The sequence below is a fragment of the Phyllobates terribilis genome, unplaced genomic scaffold, assembly GCF_046119375.1.
Source record: "Phyllobates terribilis strain yellow unplaced genomic scaffold, ASM4611937v1 Scaffold_7__3_contigs__length_470593459, whole genome shotgun sequence".
Taxonomy (NCBI): Eukaryota; Metazoa; Chordata; class Amphibia; order Anura; family Dendrobatidae; genus Phyllobates; species Phyllobates terribilis.
In genome coordinates this window covers 253,401,739-253,421,301 of record NW_027362767.1, presented here as the reverse complement: position 1 = coordinate 253,421,301, position 19,563 = coordinate 253,401,739, and the positions used below count along the sequence as shown (strand labels likewise).

Here is a 19,563-nt window from a genome sequence, read left to right as displayed (position 1 = left end):
GGTCCGGTGTCCTCGGGCTCCCCGGCTGCATCTGACCGGGGTGCGCGCACCACGCGCAGTTCCCCGGGCTCTGTACTTAGGGCGCGCGCAATCGCTCCCTCCCTCTTAAAGGGGCCGCGTGCGCCGTCCTAAAGAGTTCCCAACCAATGGCCGGGGGACTGCTCCTATATAAGGCACCTCCTCCAAAATGGAGGTGCCTGTGCAAGGTTGTTGTTTGTGTGCTAACACTCTCCTCAGCCCTCAGGTGACAGTGCCCGCCAGCCTGTCTATCAGCCGTGCCCGCCTGCCGGTCTATCAGCCGTGCCCGCCTGCCTTTCTATCAGCCGTGCCTGCCTGTCTATCTGCCGTGCCCGCCTGCTTGTCTTCCCACATCACCTGCCTGTCTACCAGCCGTGATCATCTGCTGTGCCTGTCGGCTTCGGCCATCAGTCCCGTGGGAGTCACCAGCTCTCACACAAGGTCTGTCCCAGAGTGGCACCTGGTTCACCTTCCCGGTCCCTCCTTGGCTCACGGAGTCGACTAAGCCGCCGTGTGGCCAGGGTCGGTCTGGGTAGCCACTTAGTTACGCCACTCTGGTCCCTCCTTGCATCTCAGCACAGAGGTTCCACCACCCGGATCCGTAACAATATGATTTATACAGCGCTAGTGTTAAAGGGAATCTGTCACCACTTTGGAGCTATCAGACCTCTACTATGGCCATACAGGGTATAGAAAAGTAAATTTATACATACCTGTATGGCCCACAGTAGAGGTTTGATTGCTGAGAAAAGCGCTTTAATCAGTTCTATTTTGTACAGGCTTGGCGTCCGGGGGACGCCAAGCAATCCCCGCCTATGTGCTTATTATTCCCCCAAATCCCCGCCTATATGCTTAGTTACAATATTTCTCCCCTCCCCTGCATGTCACAGGGCCCTGTAACGTGCACTGTGCTCCCTGACTTGCCGGGCATGCGCAAAGCGCCGCTCACATGGAGCGCACTTTGCTTCATCCCGGCCCCGTCTCTCCGTGCTATGCGCCATAGGTTTCTATTGTGCAGGAGCTGGGGAGTCATTGTCACTTCCCGGCGCCTGCGCAATAGAACCCTGCGACGCAGAACACAGGCAGACGGGGCCGGGATGAAGCCAAGCGCGCTCTATGTGAGCGGCGCTTTGCGCATGCCTGGGAAGTCAGGGAGCACAGGGCACGTCACAGGGCTTGTCAAAGGGCCCTGTGACGTGCAGGGGAGGGGGGGGATATTATAATTAAGCATATACACTGTGTTCCAAATTATTATGCAAATAATATTTTCTCAGATTTTCCCAAATTGCCTATATGAATTGCAGTCATTGTAATTTTCCAGTCAAATAACTATTAGAGTACAATTGAAAGGTTTTTGTACAAACTACCTATAACTGTATACTTTTAAAAAAATAAAAAACTCAAACTGCACTCAAAATGCATGTTTCAAATTATTATGCACAGCAGAGTTTTCAACCTTTTCATTTTAATAAAGAACAAAAAAATGGTCATTTTTGAAATTATAAGCATTAGCAGGTTATTACAAACTGAAATCAAACAGTTTTTAACTCAAAACTTTATTCTAGGTGATGTTACATTTGCACATAGGACCCCTTGTTCCAAAGGAGCTTCTGAACTCTCTCGTCCATTGAATTTGTCAGGTTTTGGATGGTTTCTGCTTTAATTGTTTTGCATGAGGACAGAATACCCTCCCACAGCTGTTGCTTAGATGTGAACTGCCTCCCGCCATCATAGACACTCCTTTTGATGATGCTCCAGAGGTTCTCAATGGGGTTGAGGTCAGGGGAGCATGGGTGCCACACCATAAGTTTGTCCCCTTTTATGCCCATAGCAGCCAGAGATGCAGATGTGTTATGTGCAGCATGAGACGGGGCATTATCATGCATGAAATGATCTCGATGGTCCAGATGGATGGAGTGGAGGATGGCTGGTTGATGGACACCCCATGCAAACACGGCTACGGCGTTAACAAGGAGGAGGTGGAGTAATGTTTTGGGCTGGAATCATGGGGAGAGAGATTGTCGGCCCTTTTAGGATCCCTGAAGGGGTAAAGATGAACTCCATAATGTATGTTGAGTTTTTCAAACAGCACTTCCTTCCATGGTTCAAGAAGAAGAACCATGTATTCCGCAGCAAGATCATTTTCATGCATGATAATGCTCCGTCTCATGCTGCACATAACACATCTGCATCTCTGGCTGCTATGGGCATAAAAGGGGACAAACTTATGGTGTGGCACCCATGCTCCCCTGACCTCAACCCCATTGAGAACCTCTGGAGCATCATCAAAAGGAGTGTCTATGATGGCGGGAGGCAGTTCACATCTAAGCAACAGCTCTGGGAGGGTATTCTGTCCTCATGCAAAACAATTGAAGCAGAAACCATCCAAAACCTGACAAATTCAATGGACGGGAGAGTTCAGAAGCTCCTTTCGAACAAGGGGTCCTATGTGCAAATGTAACATCACCTAGAATAAAGTTTTGAGTTGAAAACTGTTTGATTTCAGTTTGTAATAACCTGCTAATGCTTATAATTTCAAAAATGACCATTTTTTTGTTCTTTATTAAAATGAAAAGGTTGAAAACTCTGCTGTGCATAATAATTTGGAACATGTATTTTGAGATTTTGAGTGCAGTTTGAGTTTTTTATTTTTTTAAAAATATACTGTTATCATAGGCAGTTTGTACAAAAACCTTTCAATTGTACTCTAATAGTTATTTGACTGGAAAATTACAATGACTGCAATTCATATAGGTAATTTGGGAAAATCTGAGAAAATATTATTTGCATAATAATTTGGAACACAGTGTAGTCAGGGATTTGGGGAATAATAAGCATATAGGCGGGGATTGCTTGGTGTCCCACAGACGCCAAGCCTGTACAAAATAGAATTGATTAAAGCGCTTTTCTCTGCAATAAAATCTCTACTATGGGCCATACAGGTATGTATAGATTTACTTTTCTATAACCTGTATGCCCGTAGTAGAGGTCTCATAGCTCCAAAGTGGTGACAGATTCCCTTTAAAGGGAGTGTGTCAGCTGTCTTAAGCTGCTACAGAAGTAGTGACAGTGTTTATGGTGTCAATTGGTCAAACTCACATTTTATTTTTTGCAGAGCACGGTCAGAACTGTAAAGGAATTATCTCATGTACACACGTGGTCAAAATTGTTGGTACCCCTCATTTAATTAAAGAAAAACCCACAATGGTCACAGAAATAACTTGAATCTGACAAAAGTAATTATAAATTAAAAATCTATGAAAATGAACAAATGAAAGACAGACATTGCTTTTCAACCCTGCTTCCACAGAATTTAAAAAAAAATTAAACTCATGAAATAGGCCTGGACTGAAATGATGCTACCCCTGAAAATAATGTGACAAAAGGGACACGTTAAATCAAGTTGTGTCCGCTAATTAGCATCACAGGTGTCTACAATCTTGTAATCAGTCAGTGGGCCTGTATATGGGGCTACAGATACTCACTATGCTGTTTGGTGACATGGTGTGTACCACACTCAACATGGACCAAAGGAAGCAAAGGAAAGAGTTGTCTCAGGAGATCAGAAAGAAAATTATAGACAAGCATGTTAAAGGTAAAGGTTATAAGACCATCTCCAAGAAGCTTGATGTTCCTGTGACTACAGTTGTACATATTATTCAGAAATTTAAGATCCATGGGACTGTAGTGGCCGCAGGAGGAAAATTGATGACAAATCAAAGAGATGGATAATACGAATGGTGACAAAAGAGCCTAGGATAACTTCTAAAGAGATTAAAGGTGAACTTCAAGCTCAAGGAACATCAGTGTCATATCGAGCCATCCGTCATTGTTTGATCCAAAGTGGACTTCATGGGAGACAACCAAGGAGAACACCATTGTTGAAAAAAAATCATATAAAAGCCAGACTGGAATTTGCCAAACTACATGTTGACAAGCCACAAAGCTTCTGGGAGAATGTCCTATGGATAGATGAGACAAAAATGGAAGTTTTTGGCAAGGCACGTCAGCTCTATGTTCACAGATGGAAAAATAAAGCACCAATCAAGAAAAGAACACTGTCCCTACTGTGAAACATGGAGGAGGCTCTGTTATGTTCTGGGGCTGCTTTGCTGCATCTGGCACAGGGTGTCTTGAATCTGTTCAGGGTCCAATGAAATCTCAAGACGATCAAGGGATTCTAGAGAGAAATGTGCTGCCCATTGTCAGAACGCTTGGTCTCAGTTGCAGGTCATGGGTCTTGCAACAGGATAATGACTCAAAAACACAGCTAAAAACACCCAAGAATGGCTAAGAGGAAAACATTGGACTATTCTGAAGTGGCCTTCTATGAGCCCTGACCTAAATCCTATTGAGCATCTTTGGAAAGAGCGGAAACATGCCGTCTGGAAAAGGCAACCTTCAAACACGAGACAACTGGAGCAGTTTGCTCATGAGGAGTGGGCCAAAATATTTGTCGAGAGGTGCAGAAGTCTCATTGACAGTTACAGGAATCGTTTGATTGCAGTGATTGCCTCAAAAGGTTGTTCAACAAAATATTAAGTTAAGAAGAGTACCATCATTTCTGTCCAGGCCTATTTCATGAGTTTATTTTTTTTTTAAATTCTGTGGAAGCAGGGTTGAAAAGCAATGTCTGACTTTCATTTGTTCATTTTCATAGATTTTTAATTTATTATTACTTTTGTCAGATTCAAGTTATTTCTGTGACCATTGTGGGTTTTTCTTTCATTAAATTGGGGGTGCCAACAATTTTGACCATATGTGTATTTATGATATGCAGGCTTCCTCAGCCTCCCACCTCTGATTGACCACTTTCTTCCAATGCACCATAATATTAAGTATAGTAATAATAATGAGCTCCCCCATTTCAAAGGTTTATACATTATACACTGATGAGCAAAAGGGTAACAATGTTTTGAGCTCTTAACTTTCAGGCTCCATATCTCACCATCCACTACTGCTTCGAACGTGAGACTACCATCACTTTATAGACAATCTTCTTGGCTATCTCATACTCAAATGTGACTTGCAACTATTTAGCATATGATTAGTTATGCAGATTCTTGTCATGTCACTGCATTGTTACTGTTTTTCTGCTGGTGGTAGAAAAATCTATTTCTTCCTGTATGATACAAAATACAACCTGTTCTCACATTCCCAAATAGCTGAGTGTGTTATCGGGTTGATCCCCAAGCGAGAGGTTACTGGTTTGATTTGAGGAGCAGCCATGAAAAAGAAAAGAGAAACAGCATTATCCAACTCAGCAATAGCGGTCTCTCGGCCATGAAAATTGCCAAAATGCATCATGTGAGAGCCATGACAGTTGGAAGAATACAAAATAAAATCCGTCTATCCATTCAAAAGCCAAGCGGGGGACGTCCAGGAAAAATATTGGATTCAACAAGTCAGCTCATCACAAGGTCTGTCAGTTCTGGCACGACAAACACGGCAGTGGAGATTGCTCGTATGCTTCTTTATAGTGAAATCACAGACGTCCATGCAAGCACAGTGCGACGCATGTTACAAAAGTCTGGAATGGTGGCCCGAAAAAAGGCGAAGAATCGTCGACTTCAATATCATAATAAGAAGCGTCAGCTCGAGTTTGCAAAAAAGGACGAAAAGTGGACAGTTGAAAATTGGAAACGGTTGATTTGGTGCGATGAGACCAAAGTCAATAGTCTAGACTCTGATGGGTGCAAATAGGTCTGGAAGAAACAAGGGAAAAAGGGGCTAATGGATCGAGAAATTTAAGGAATTGTCAAGTCCGATGGAGGAAGCCTGATGATATGGGGTTATTTCACAACCAGAGGCATTGGATACTTGTCCAGGATCGATGGTAGTCTCAATTATGAGCTATATGTTAGTATCCTACAAGATGAGTTACTTCACACACTTGAGTACTATGGGTATAAAAATTACTACAAAGTGTTTCAGCAGGACAACGTCCCGAGGCATATGTCAAGATTGACGAAGAACTGGTTCAATGACAATGAAGTAGAGGTGCTGGACTGGCACTTACCATCCCTAGACCTCAACCCAATCGAACACTTGGGGGTAGAGAGTTGAAGAAAAAGCTGTATACAGACACTAGTGAGTCGACCACTATGCACCAACTTTGGGAAAGTGTAGAAGAGACATGGGATCAGATTTCGGTCAAGACATGCTTGAATCTGATCGAGAGCATGCCCAGAAGGATTCAGGCAGTGTTGAAAGCCAAAGATGGCTTTACAAAATACTAACAAAATAATAAAAAATTTAATTTTGATTTTTAGAAGGAAAACAGTAACAATGCAGGGACATGACAGTAATCTGCATAACTAATCATATGCTAAATAGCTGCAAGTCAAATTTAGGCATGAGATAACCAAGATAATTGTCTATAAAATGATCGTAGTCTCACGTTCGAAGCAGTAGTGGATGGTGAGATATGAAGCCTGAAAGTCAAAAGTTCAAAACATTGTTACCCTTTTGCTTGTCAGTGTAAATGGGTAAGTAGGCAGTAGTAAGTAGTTTTGCAATTTACTGCTTATTAAAATTTTTCAGCGGTTCTTGAAATATTAACAATTTTCTTTTAGTTTACAGCTTGTTGCCTTGGAGACCGAGCACCACTGCTAGACCTCAGAACATGCATTGTGCTTACAAGCTCTTCTCTTTTGAACTTGTAAGCACCGTTTTGAAGATGGCCAGGATCGCCAAAGCGTGTTGTTACCAACTAATCTCGCAGTGCTTACAAGCTAGATAGCAGAGGTGGTCGGTCTCCTAGGAAACAAGCTGTAAACAAAAGAAAAGTGTTGATAAATCAAAAACGACTGCAAACTTTATTAAGCATTAAAATACAGAAAGTGCTTGTTTTACAAGTGCTATCCAATAATAACCATCTATGAAGATGGGAATAATCCTTTAAATCTATACAGGGGATTTGGAGCTTTGTATCAGGTAACAGAGCTCCATCCCTGTGAAGAAATTACTCAGAAAGCAATGCTGGACCTTAAAATGGCTTTATAAAAAAAAAACTAAAATTTTTACTATAAAAGCTAATCCCAGGTATAATATAAAAACAATATAGTTATATTGCCTTATTCTATACAAATACCAGGTATTGTTACCATAAAATATGGGTGCCGTCTTTTTTCAGTAGAGGATACATTACAAATACAGAAATGCAAGGAATGCACAACACTCAGATTATGAACCGCAGAGCTGATACTCCAACCCATCCAACCCATCAACTCCCTGAGAATCTGTTGATTACCATAAATCTCCTCTTAAGTACCCAGCCCTCGGCATTATGTCCCTCAATGAAGCAGATCAGGTCCGATTCATTTTCTGCGCTGACAGGAGAGAAGAGGGGGGGGTGCTATAAATTCAAGTAAGCTAACCAGACTTTCTTTGAAGTTTTGCTGTGATGAAAAATAGCAAAACGTCAAAATGGAAAGATGACAATAGCCCAAGGCTGCGAAGGTCTGTTTTGTTTAACTCGCCGTTTTGCCAGGGGTCCCGGATTGAACCCCGTTGTCATTTAAAAAAAAAAAATGTAACCCCAACACTTTACGTCTGACATCATTCAGACACAGTGTAAAGGTATCCTAACAAAATAAACCCTCCCCTCAAATGCTCTTTTCATTTTACTGGGCATCTGTGTGTGAGGGGCAGGGAGGCAATAAACAGCGGTTTGTTTGGTGAGCCAGGTCACACCTGCTTTTTGGGCTGTGACCATCTTTATTGAAAGCAAATGGGAAAAGTACCAGCAAGGGGTGACTGGTAGAACTGCTAGTGACCATTCTGCTCAGGGCAATGGTGGGTGCTTCTATACTGGGTGTTATCCACATTCTCCTAGTCATTGCTTACTGGGAACCCTCGTCTACACAGGTAAGAACCTCTTACTATATATTGTCATTGTCACAGAAGTGTAAGAAGTGTAGATCGGGGGCATAACTAGGGCATTTGTGCTGCATGTCAGTGGGGGCACCGACAAACCACTTTCCCTGGGCAAAGTATTTAGATAAGAGTGAGAGTAGGACATGATACGGACATTTAGTCTCTGTTCAGACTACGTTCAGACTAAGCATTATGTTTGGCATATACAAGTGTATGTCCGTGTAAACTGCCTAGTGACCTAGTATTAAAAAATAAAGTTATCACCACTTTTGCCCCTGTATTAAAAAGTATACAACCAAATGTCAGATTTCTGACGTAACCTACGACCTTTGTCATTGTCACGTGGGTCGATATGTTTCTCTGCTGGTTGAACAGTTTTGTAATTAGAAACAATCCAAAAATGAAAACAAATTGGAAAGTTTATCAGGTCAGGAGAATTATGTGCTGGTATATTTCCCAGTGAGGTGGTAATAATCTTCTCATGGTGATTATTTTGGCTGGATTGTTGGCATATGAGATGGTGATATACTCAGGGGCATAGTCATAAGTGATAGATGACCATGATGATAACTTTTTATCACTAAGTGGATCGAAACTGATGACCAGACGTATTATTTGTTATACTCGCTTATATAGTGGCATCATATTCCAAAGCACTTTACAGATATTATCATCACTGTCCCCATTGGGTCTCACAATCTAAATTCCCTATCAGTATGTCTTTGGAGTGTGGGAGGAAACTGGAGAACACAGAGGAAATCCACACAAGCAAAAACTCTCTGCAGATGTTGTTCCTGGTGGGATCTGAACCCAGGACCCCAGTGCTGTAAAGCAACAGCACTAACCACTGAGCCACCGTGCTGCCCATGCTAGCTCGATCATGGCCACCACCAGACATAATAAAGCTGGGTTCAGGTAATAAGTGTATGTAAACTTGGCCATTTTCCATCCATCCATGTAATTCCATATGTTCATTTTTTACATCTGTAATGTATCCTTTTTATGCATCAACAATTAAAATAAAAAGCGAAATCCAGTTTCCTATGTTAATAAATGCATTGTAGCTGTAAAAAATTGATGCCATATAAGCGGTGTAATATAGGACTTGTTTTTTTATGCATCCTTTTAGTTTAATACGCAAGTCTAATCCAAAAAAACAGATCAGAGTATTGCATGCTGCAATATTTTTTAACCATTAACAACTGGTCTGTGTGTAAAAACGCTTCTGTGAACATTGACTTGTGAATGGTCAGAGTGCTGTCTGTGTGGCATCCATTATGCACACTGACGTAAACTACGCTTGTCTGAATAAGCCCTTAAAATGATAGCTTTATATTGTCACAGCCAGAAGTGATGATTGAAGACTAATATACACTTCGTGATAATACATTTATCAGGATGGTTTCACACAAACTTTTTGAGCCACAGGTCAAATTCCGCTGCAGATTTTTCCAGCAGCTGGTGGATTAAATTTTCCACTTTGCTGCTACAGTAATAAACTGCTAAATTGTCTACAGATCTGAGCAAAAATATCTGCAAGATATCCACCGTGTACAAAGGTAGCCATTGAGTAGATTGTTAGTAATTTATCAGTTGGAGTATTATCAGTGGCATGTCACCTTGGCATCTTGGAGTTTCTGAGTGATGGACAGGTAGCACAGGGATCACAGACTAAAGTAGGGGATACAAATTTTTTGCAATTTCATCAGTCATCGGAATCGTAAAACCATAAACTACGCATGAGTGAAGATTCTAACTCTTATAGTAATCATCAACACACAGGTTTACCATTGTGTCTGCTCATCATCCTCTAGCTCCATCACAACAGTGTGAACACAGTAGGACCAGATGCAACCCATAAGCCACCGGTAGTAAAACACACCTCATCAAAGTAATCTGAAAAATTACAAGCGACTTTACAAAACCTCAAAAATTCACCAAGAGACGTAAGAGTGAGACTGCTCCGCGAACCCCAATAATACAGACTGATACAATGCCGCAGTATAATTGAAACAGTATTGATTAGTTTACACAGGGAAACCCCTTTGATGAGTGCCAGAAATGTTGTCATTTTCTTCCCAGGAACCTGGTGTGGACACACTTTTCCCACATAGAGAGTAGACATTATATTGTTTATCTGGTCCTTTGCTCTGATGTGTTACTTCCTTTGCTCTTATGTTCCCTTGTAAAGACTAACATGGGACCAAATCTGTAAACCTGACAATAATATAATTGTCCCAAGATAATGGGGGATATCAGGCACTTCAAGTGAAGTCCACATGAAGTCCAATTTTAGGTAGTAGATTTAGAGAAATTCATCAATGGGTATTAAGTGGGCCAATTATTTAATGTGTATGGAGTGGTTAACTTGATGGCAGATTTTGAAGGAAAGAAGAGTTGGGAATTTTGGTTTTCATGATAACCAATCCCCTTGTACTCACAAGAGGTAAGGCACAGGCCAAGTTTACCTGGTGGTGGCGTATTCCCATGTCTAGTCCAATAATTGCCCCAAGCTTCATAAATGGAGGGCTGTCTCTTTTCCTCGACTACAGCCATCAAGAGTGGTGTGGTTCCACCACTCTCATGGACATATGGGATGTTCTGAAAGGTGGCACACTCTCGCTTTAGACAGTCCTAGATACAATCTCCTGGCACTAAAAAGCTATGTTCTGTAATTGAGCTAACAGCCCAAGTTTGTAATTGTTGAATAACTGAGCTGCCGCCTGGCATACAGCCTAATAATGCCCTTGTATCAGGGAGGCACTTTTGATGATGAAAAGTGAGATAGGGCTCCTCAAATTATTGATTATTACCCTGCATGTTAGAACTGTCAAATGTCTCACCTATGAGAGACTTTCCGTTTTGTGCCTCTGCTGATAAGAGTGAGATGCCATTTCTGTTTCATTTGTGACTGTGTTGCACATTGGTTCAGAATTGGCTTTTGTAAGTATATGAGCAGCTTTAGCTGCCTTACAATCCACAAATGACCCAGTGGATTTGACTATTATACTGTATATATAAAGCTTATGTTATATCGTTAGGTACTCACACATATTAGGTTACAATCGGCCACCATGTGTTTGATTAATATTACAGTGGGTCCTTTGTAAAAACGATCAATATGGCAGACATAACTAACAGATCCTAAACATTTTTGCTCATGGACAGCTGTTGTGGCGCCATGTATATACATAATTCCAGCAAACAACATGCCAAAAAATCTGACATGACCAAAATCTTTTTTTTTTATTTGCAGTCATCCAGTGGTTGCTGGTAATTACAATCATTAGTGAAAACATTCTAAAATGATAATCAACCATAAATCATCTAGATTGGTCATTTAGGATGACTTCCTGCATAACATATAGACTATCTAGAATATATATTGGCTTTTCACTGAGAAAAAAAGACATCAGGCATATACCTGTAGGCTGCGGTTACAGTGTCTCTATATGTCATTTTACGATTGTTTCACCTAATTGTGACATTTTTTTCCAGGGTCTTCAGTCTAACACATCACAGAAGGACTTGAGGGGAAATGGGGCCGCAGCAGAGCAGACCATGGATGCCACATCCCACAAATACCTGAATGAGCTGGACTTGGCAGCTCTGAAAGAAGAAGGGTTCATACCGGCTTCTGGTCAGAATTCACTTCTTGTCCCTGGTTCTATCGGGAAAGTAATAAAGAAAGACGTACTGTACAAGAAAGGGGACCCTACTGAGGAAAACATCACAACTGAGAAAAAGGAGAAAAGTTCTGTAGAGACGGGGCAGCTTCCCGATGACAAATTCAATGGCCACATTGTAGACCTTACCAAAAACCTCACCATTGCCAAACCAAGCTCAGTGCCCATGATGAACGTGACCCTCAACCCACTAACACGTACTGCAGCACCGGAAATACAAAGATTAGAGACAAGTCCCACAATGCAACCTACCTCATCCAAAGATGACTATCCAATAGGGGGATCAGGAGACTCTGGAGTTATACTGGTAACTTCTACAAGTGGAAAGACAAAGAAGACACCTGTCCGGGGGTATCCAGGACCACGTGGTCCTCCTGTAAGTAATGCCGTGTACATGGTGCTTCGTCTTCAGGTGGGACACTTTAAGAGATAGAATACATTGTGGATACTGCCAAGGATTACCCAGAGATCGTCAGCAATATCCACAATGGCAGAAATCAACACCATCCTTTTTGTATAATCAAAAGGAAATTTTGCAGTAGAAAATCTGCACCACAATCGGCATGATATTTGTTGAGTAAATTTGTCAGACTTCCCTAAAAATTGTTTGCGGATTTAATGCTAAAATTATCTACAGCAAATCTGACTCATGTGGACTCACCTCGGCAGTGTCCTGTTTGTATATGGTACATGTTTATTATTGCTCCCCAATGTGTACTCCAAGTTGCTGTTTGGTTGAAATGGGCTCACAAGTTTCACTTTTTTAAAGGACATGAACACCTTCCATGACATTTTTTTTTACTTAAAAAAATCATTTTTTTTAAATTGGGTCCACTTAAAAACTCAAGCAAAACTCACTAACAGATTCTCAGTTAACTCATTCTGCACTGGGCAATAAACTGTGCAACACAGAGGGTACAGAAAGCAAACAATGCAATATTTTTGGCTTGAAATACATGTATAGAAGTAAAAAAAATACCCTAGAAGGTGTTCACTTCCATTAAAGGAATTGTACTTTGGATGTTCCATTTTTGTTAGAAATTTTCTCTGTAAGGTCACGGCCCCACTATCAGTATTTGGTCAGTATTCGGTCAGTATTTTTTCTCAGGAGTGGGAGCCAAAACCAGGTGAGGAGCAATCAGAGTAAAGGTATAATAGAAACAAGTCACCAATTCTGCATTTATCACCCACTCCTGGTTTTGTCTCCCACTCCTGAGAAAAAATACTGACCGAATACTGACCAAATACTGATAGTGGGGCTGTGGCCTAAGTATACGAATACCAGGGTGTACCTGTAATGTTCTGAAATATGCAAGGTAACCCAGCAGCAAATGTTCAATCCTCCTGCAGCATTAGCATAGGCTGCCCGTGTAACGCATAGACATGAGTCCTCCAGAAAAGGGGACACACATTATTAATGGAGGTCTCGAATTAAAGGGGTTTTCCAATCATATAATATTGATTTCTCCCTAAGGATAGGTCATTATTATCAGATCAGTGGAAGTCCAGGAGAATCAGTGTCTTGTGGATGTGACCTCATTTCACTCATTCATTATCCAATGCAATTCCCAATAAAAAGCATCTGCAGTATTGGATGATACAGTGTAAACACTGACCTCTAGAGGACAGAGTAGAGAATGCAGTCAATGTAATAACTGGTAGGTGACTTTCTATCTCCTACCTACCCCACCTGTTCATTTACCCTAGTTTCATAGTATTAGAGGAACAGATACTATAGAAATACACTGTCATTTTCAATATATAGTGAATCTAAATATGTAATATATGTTGTGTATTTTCCAGGGCTGTCCTGGTCGGCCTGGGTTTTCTGGTCCTAAGGGAGATAAGGTAAGTGAAAATCAGCATGCAGATCATCTTATGCAACATGGGAAGACATGCCAGGATTTGTGGTCTATGAATGAATGAATTTTGCATTAGTTTTACTAAATGCTATTGTCTGATTTAGAATCACTAAAACTCTCTGATTTTATTACAGGGTGATCCTGGCTTTATGGGGCGTATGGGGATGACAGGGAATCCAGGGCCCAGAGGACCACCAGGACTACCCACTGTAATGATATGGAGCAACTCCCACGAGGACTGGGAAGCTTTCTATGTAAGTCTGTGCATCAGTTCATTTTTAGACATTGCCAAAACATTACACCAAGAATATACTAAAATCTATAGGGAAAAAGTCCCTGGTTATCCTATAAGATGGCCATAAACCATAGATATCTGTCAGCTGGACATTGCTTCAGCCAACAGTTGTAACTCCTGATTTTTCAAGCTCGATTCGGCTCAAAATGCATGTGTTCTCGCCAGACACCACCATACACATTAGATTGTCCGATGATTCATCCGAAATCAACAGCATCACACAACATTCTTCACATGTGTATGGCCATCTTTAGGACCCCCATACACATTAGATAGCTGTTCAGCCAAAATCATCTGCGGGGGAGAGTTGGGAGACTCCATTATATTTTAGACTGTCAGACGATATTGTTGGGTTCAGCCAAATTTAGTCTAATAGATCTACTGTCTGTGGATCAATGCCTATAGGCTTCTAAGGACAAGTCACCACTTATCTGTGTTATCACTGCTTGAGTTGTCAGGCATAATTTGTCCTTATGACAATTCTTCCTGTTCTGTGTTGTGATGGTTCACTGTTATTATCTGTGCAGCATATGGATCCAAATCATCACCCACGTCAATGTTAACAACTAACTGGCTGCAATAAAAGCATTTATGTGTGGCCAATGATGTGTATTGGATCTGGATCCATGCAATGTGCCTATGATAACTCTGGGAGGGAAACAGAAGCAGACCAAGGGCCGTCTTGTCTCAGATCATATAAGTGAATATAATCTAGTATTATGAAGCTCTTCTGTCTGACTAATGATTATTCTTTCTTCTCTTGCAGCAAACATCATTTTATCAGCTGCTGCATGCCGGCTGGCCTGTGAGTGTGCCCTTCGTTATGACAAGTGACCTGACCTCTTGGTACAATGGACCCTCTTCTGTCCTCTAGTTTTCTTTATGGGGAAATTACTAAACCCACTAGTATAAGGCTACGCTAGGTTCAATGTACTTCTCACTTCTCCCTCTGACAACTCTTTCTGTAGTAAGTTGTCACCTCCCTTCTTTATAGTATTGTCATTGGGCTTTCAATAAATGATGAAACCCAAGGTAGAACAGAAGAAAATTTGCCAACCGGCATATGATATAAACTGTAACTGATTAATGTATATTTTATAAATAATAGATTTATTAGCATGCTGAATTTTTCCATATATATATATATATACACATAGTTGTGCTCAAAAGTTTACATACCCCGGCAGAATTTTTCCTTTCTTGGCCTTGTTTCAGAGAGTATGAATGATAACAATAAAACTTTTTCTCCACTCACAGTTATTGGTTGGGTGAAGCCATTTATTGTTAAACTACTGTGTTTTCTCTTTTTAAATCTTAACTGCTTCCCGACTGCCCACTGTATATAAACGTCAGTGCTGCCTGGTCTCTGTGCAGCGCCGGCGTTTATAAACGGTCGGTGGTCCCGCAGCGCTCAGGACCCCGAGGGTCCTGCAATCGCTGCAGGTGCGATGCAGAACGATAGCTCTGACAGGGGACATCATCGGGACCTGATTGGAACAGGTCCCAATGATGTTAACCCTTTGCTATCTTCTAGATGCCGCGATCCTTAGCGATCGCGGCATTTAGGAGATAGTGAGAGGAGAGGGTGTCATCCACTTACATTTCCGACGGTCCCCGTGATGCCTGAGAGGACCTGCCGTTGTCATGGCAGCTGGAGGTCACATGACCCCCTCCGGGTCTGCCAGGTGTCCTGCTAGGCTCAGCCTGCAGCTGAAGTCTAGCAGGAGACACTGACTGTGAAACTGTCAGCAAAGCTCTCATGCAATTCAATACATGTCTATTGCATTGCATGAGAACAGTGATTAGAAAAATAAAAATTGAAGTCCCAGACAGGGACTAAGTAAAAATGTAAAAAAAAATTCTAAAAATGTTTTCAAACTGTAAAAAAAAATCACAAAAAAAAAATAAAATAAAAAAAATATTAAACCAATAAATCCATATATTTATGCAAAAATAAAAAAAATACACATATTTGGTATCGCCACGTCTGGAACAACCCGATCTATAAAACTGTCACACTAATTAACCCCTTCTGTGCACACCGTAAAAAAATAAAATAAAAAACGGATCAAAAAACTATGCTTTTTCATCATATCGCCAAACAAAAAGTGGAATAAAATGCAATCAAAAAGCCAAATGGAAATAAAAATGGTACCGCTGAAAACGTCATCTTGTCCCGCAAATAGGGTTCACATGTTTGGCATTCCTGTAGCGATGAGAGCTTGCCTAATTTACAGGTGCATGTCTCCAGAAGCATGAGCTGGGCACAACGTACTGGTCACTTCAGCGCACTGGTCACTTCAACGGCAGTTTGAAATTTTCACTCAGCAACATCCACTGCTGCTTGTTTCTGGAAAAGACCCATGGAGTCAAAATCATCACTACACCTGTAGGTAAATTCCCAAAGGGGTATCATTTCTAAAATGGGGTCACTTGAGGGGGGATTCTGCTCTTCTAGCACTTAGGGGCTGTGTATATTTCTACAATAATTTGTTCTCCAAGAGTGAAATAGCGCTCCGTCCCTCCCAGGTCTCGCCGTATGGCTAAGTGGTACTATACTGCCACATATGGGGTATTGCCACGTTTAGAAGAAATTGTGTGACACATTTCGGCACCATTTTTACCCATTGCCCTGTGTAAAAATGTAAAATCTGAGGCTAAAACATTTTTTTGTGGTAAAAATATAATTATTTTTTCTTCACTGCCCAATGGTATAAATTTAAAAATGTAAAAATATTCACTACTTCCCTAGATGTCCTTGAGAGGTGCAGTTTACAAAATGGGGTCACTTGTGGGGGTTTCTGCTGTTTCAGCATGTCAGCGACTCTCCAAATATGACATGGTGTCTGCAACCTATCCCAGCCAACATAGTGCTCCTTTCTCTTCCAAGCCCTGCTGTGTGCCAAAGCAGTAGTTTTCCACCACAAAAATTTTACAATCAAAAAGTCAAATGGCGCTCCTTACTTTCCGGACCCTGCCGTGCGCCCAAACGGTGGTTGTCCCCCACATATGGGGTATCGGCATACTCAAGAGAAATTGCAAATTTCATGGTGCAATTTCTCCTGTTACCCTGATGATAATGCAAAATTAGGGGATGAAAAACATTTTTGTGGGAAAAATGTGAAAATTTTATTTTTATGGCTCAATATTATAAACTTCTGTGAAGCACCTGTAGGTTCAAGGTGCTCACCACACATCTAGATAAGTTCCTTAAAGGGTCTAGTTTCCAAAATGGTGTCACTTGTGGGGGGTTTCCACTCTTTAGGCACATCAGGGGCTCCCCAAATGCGACATGGAATCCGCTAATTATTCAAACAAATTTTACATTCAAAAAGTCAAATGGCGCTAATTTCCTTCCGAATCCTGCCGTGCGCCCAAACAGTGGTTTTCCCTTACATATGGGGTATCAGCGTGCTCAAGAAAAATTGCACTACAAATTGTGTAGTCCAATTTTTCCTGTTACCCTTGTGAAAATAAAAAATTGGGGTCTAAAGTAACACTTTTGTGAAAAAAAGTTAAATGTTCATTGTTTTCTTCCACATTCTAAAAATTCTCGTGAAGCACCTAAAGAGTTAATAAACTTCTTTGAGCACCTTGAGGGGTGAAGTTTTTAGAATGGTGTCACTTTTGGGTATTTTCTGTCATAAAGGCCCCTCAAAGTCACTTCAAATAAGATGTGGTCCCTAAAAAAATGGTTTTGTAAATTTTGTTGGAAAAATAAGAAATTGTTGGCCAACTTTTAACCCCTATAACTTCTTAACAAAAAAAATTTTGGTTCCAAAATTGTGCTGATGTAAAGTAGACATGTGGGAAATGTTGTTATTTATTACCTATTTTGTGTGACATATCTCTCTGATTTAAGGGCATGAAAATTCAAAATTTGAAAAAAATTGCAAAATTTTTGCCAAATTTTTGGTTTTTTCACAAATAAATGCAAGTCATATCGAGGAAATTTTACCACTGTCATGAAGTACAAAATGTCACGAAAAAACAATCTCAGAATCAGTGGTATCCGTTGAAGCGTTCCAGAGCTATTACCTCATAAAGTGACAGTGGTCAGAATTGAACAAATTGACCTGGTCACGAAGGCGAAAACCGGCTCTGGCCCAAAAGGGTTAATGACAACCAAAAACATCCAAATGACCCTTATCAAAGGTTCACATACCCTGGTGATTTGGGCCTGATAACATGCACAGAATTTGACACAAATGGGTTTGAATGGCTACTAAAGGTAACATCCTCAACTGTGACCTGTTTGCTTGTAATCAGTGTGTGTGCATAAAAGCTGAGTAATTTTCTGGGATACAGACAGACTCTTGCATCTTTCATCCAGCCACTGACGTTTCTGGATTGTGAGTCATGGGGAAAGCAAAAGAATTGTCAACGGATCTACGGGAAAAGGTAGTTGAACTATATAACACAAGAAAGGGATACAAAAAAATATCCAAGGAATTGATAATATCAGTCAGCAGCGTTAAACTGTGCTTAACAAATGGAAAATCAGAGGCTCTGTAAAAACCAAACCACGGTCAGGTAGACCAACAAAGATTTCGACCACAACTGCCAGGAAAATTGTTCGGGATGCAAAGAAAAACCCACAAATAACATCAGCTGAAATTCAGGACTCTCTGAAAACTAGCGGTGTATCTGTTTCAAGATGCACAATAAGGAGGCACTTGAAGAAAAATGGGCTGCATGGTCGAGTCGCCAGAAGAAAGCCGTTACCGCGCAAATGGCACAAAGTATCTCGCCTACAATATACGCCAAACAGCATAGAGAGAAGCCTCAAAACTTCTGGAACAAGGTAATTTGGAGTGATGAGACCAAAATTTAACTTTTTGGCCACAACCATAAACGTTACATTTGGAGAGAGGTCAACGAGGCCTATGATGAAAGGAACACCATTCCTACAGTAAAGCATGGAGGTGGATGGCTGATGTTTTGGGGATGTGTGAGCTACAAAGGCAGAGGAAACTTGGTAAAAGTTGAAGGAAAGATGAATGCAGCACGTTATCAGCAAATACTGGAGGCAAATATGCACTCATCAGCCCGGAAGCTGCGCATGAGACGTACTTGGGCATTCCAACATAACAACGATCCAAAACACAAGGCCAAGTCGACCTGTCATTGGCTACAGCAGAACAAAGTGAAGGTTCTGGAGTGGCCATCTCAGTCTCCTGACCTCAATATCATTGAGCCACTCTGGGGAAATCTAAAGCGCGCAGTTCATGCTAGACAGCCCAGGATTTTACAGGAACTGGAGGCTTTTTGCCAAGAAGAATGAGCAGCTTTACCATCTGAGAAATAAAAGAACCTCATCCACAACTACCACAAAAGACTTCAAGCTGTTATTGATGTTAGAGGGGGCAATACACGGTATTAAGAACTGGGGTATGTGAACTTTTGATCAGGGTCATTTGGATGTTTTTGGTTGTCATTAAGATTTAAAAAGAGAAAACACAGTAATTTGACAATAAATGGCTTCACCCAACCAATAACCATGAGTGGAGAAAAAGTTTTTTTGCTATCATTCATATTCTCTGAAACAAGGCTAAGAAATTCTGCCGCGGTATGTAAACTTTTGAGCACAACTGTAGATATGTGTATGTATGTATGTATGTATATACAGTACAGACCAAAAGTTTGGACACACCTTCTCATCTAAAGATTTTTTCTGTATTTTCATGACTGTGAAAATTGTACATTCACACTGAAGGCATCAAAACTATGAATTAACACATGTGGAATTATATACTTAACAAAAAAGTGTGAAACAACTGAAAATATGTCTTATAATCTAGGTTCTTCAAAGTAGCCACCTTTT

At 41.0% G+C, this 19,563-nt stretch overlaps 1 protein-coding gene across 1 annotated transcript in view; it reads left to right on the top strand.

Annotated features, from left to right (window-relative positions):
- LOC141154405 (uncharacterized) overlaps nt 1-19,563 on the top strand; it is a 368,179-nt gene that overhangs the window by 250,264 nt on the left and 98,352 nt on the right. The window contains exons 7-10 of the mRNA XM_073640289.1: nt 11,395-11,958; nt 13,386-13,430; nt 13,579-13,698; nt 14,506-14,544. Coding sequence (XP_073496390.1) covers nt 11,395-11,958; nt 13,386-13,430; nt 13,579-13,698; nt 14,506-14,544 — 768 coding nt within the window. The remainder of the gene's footprint in view (nt 1-11,394; nt 11,959-13,385; nt 13,431-13,578; nt 13,699-14,505; nt 14,545-19,563) is intronic.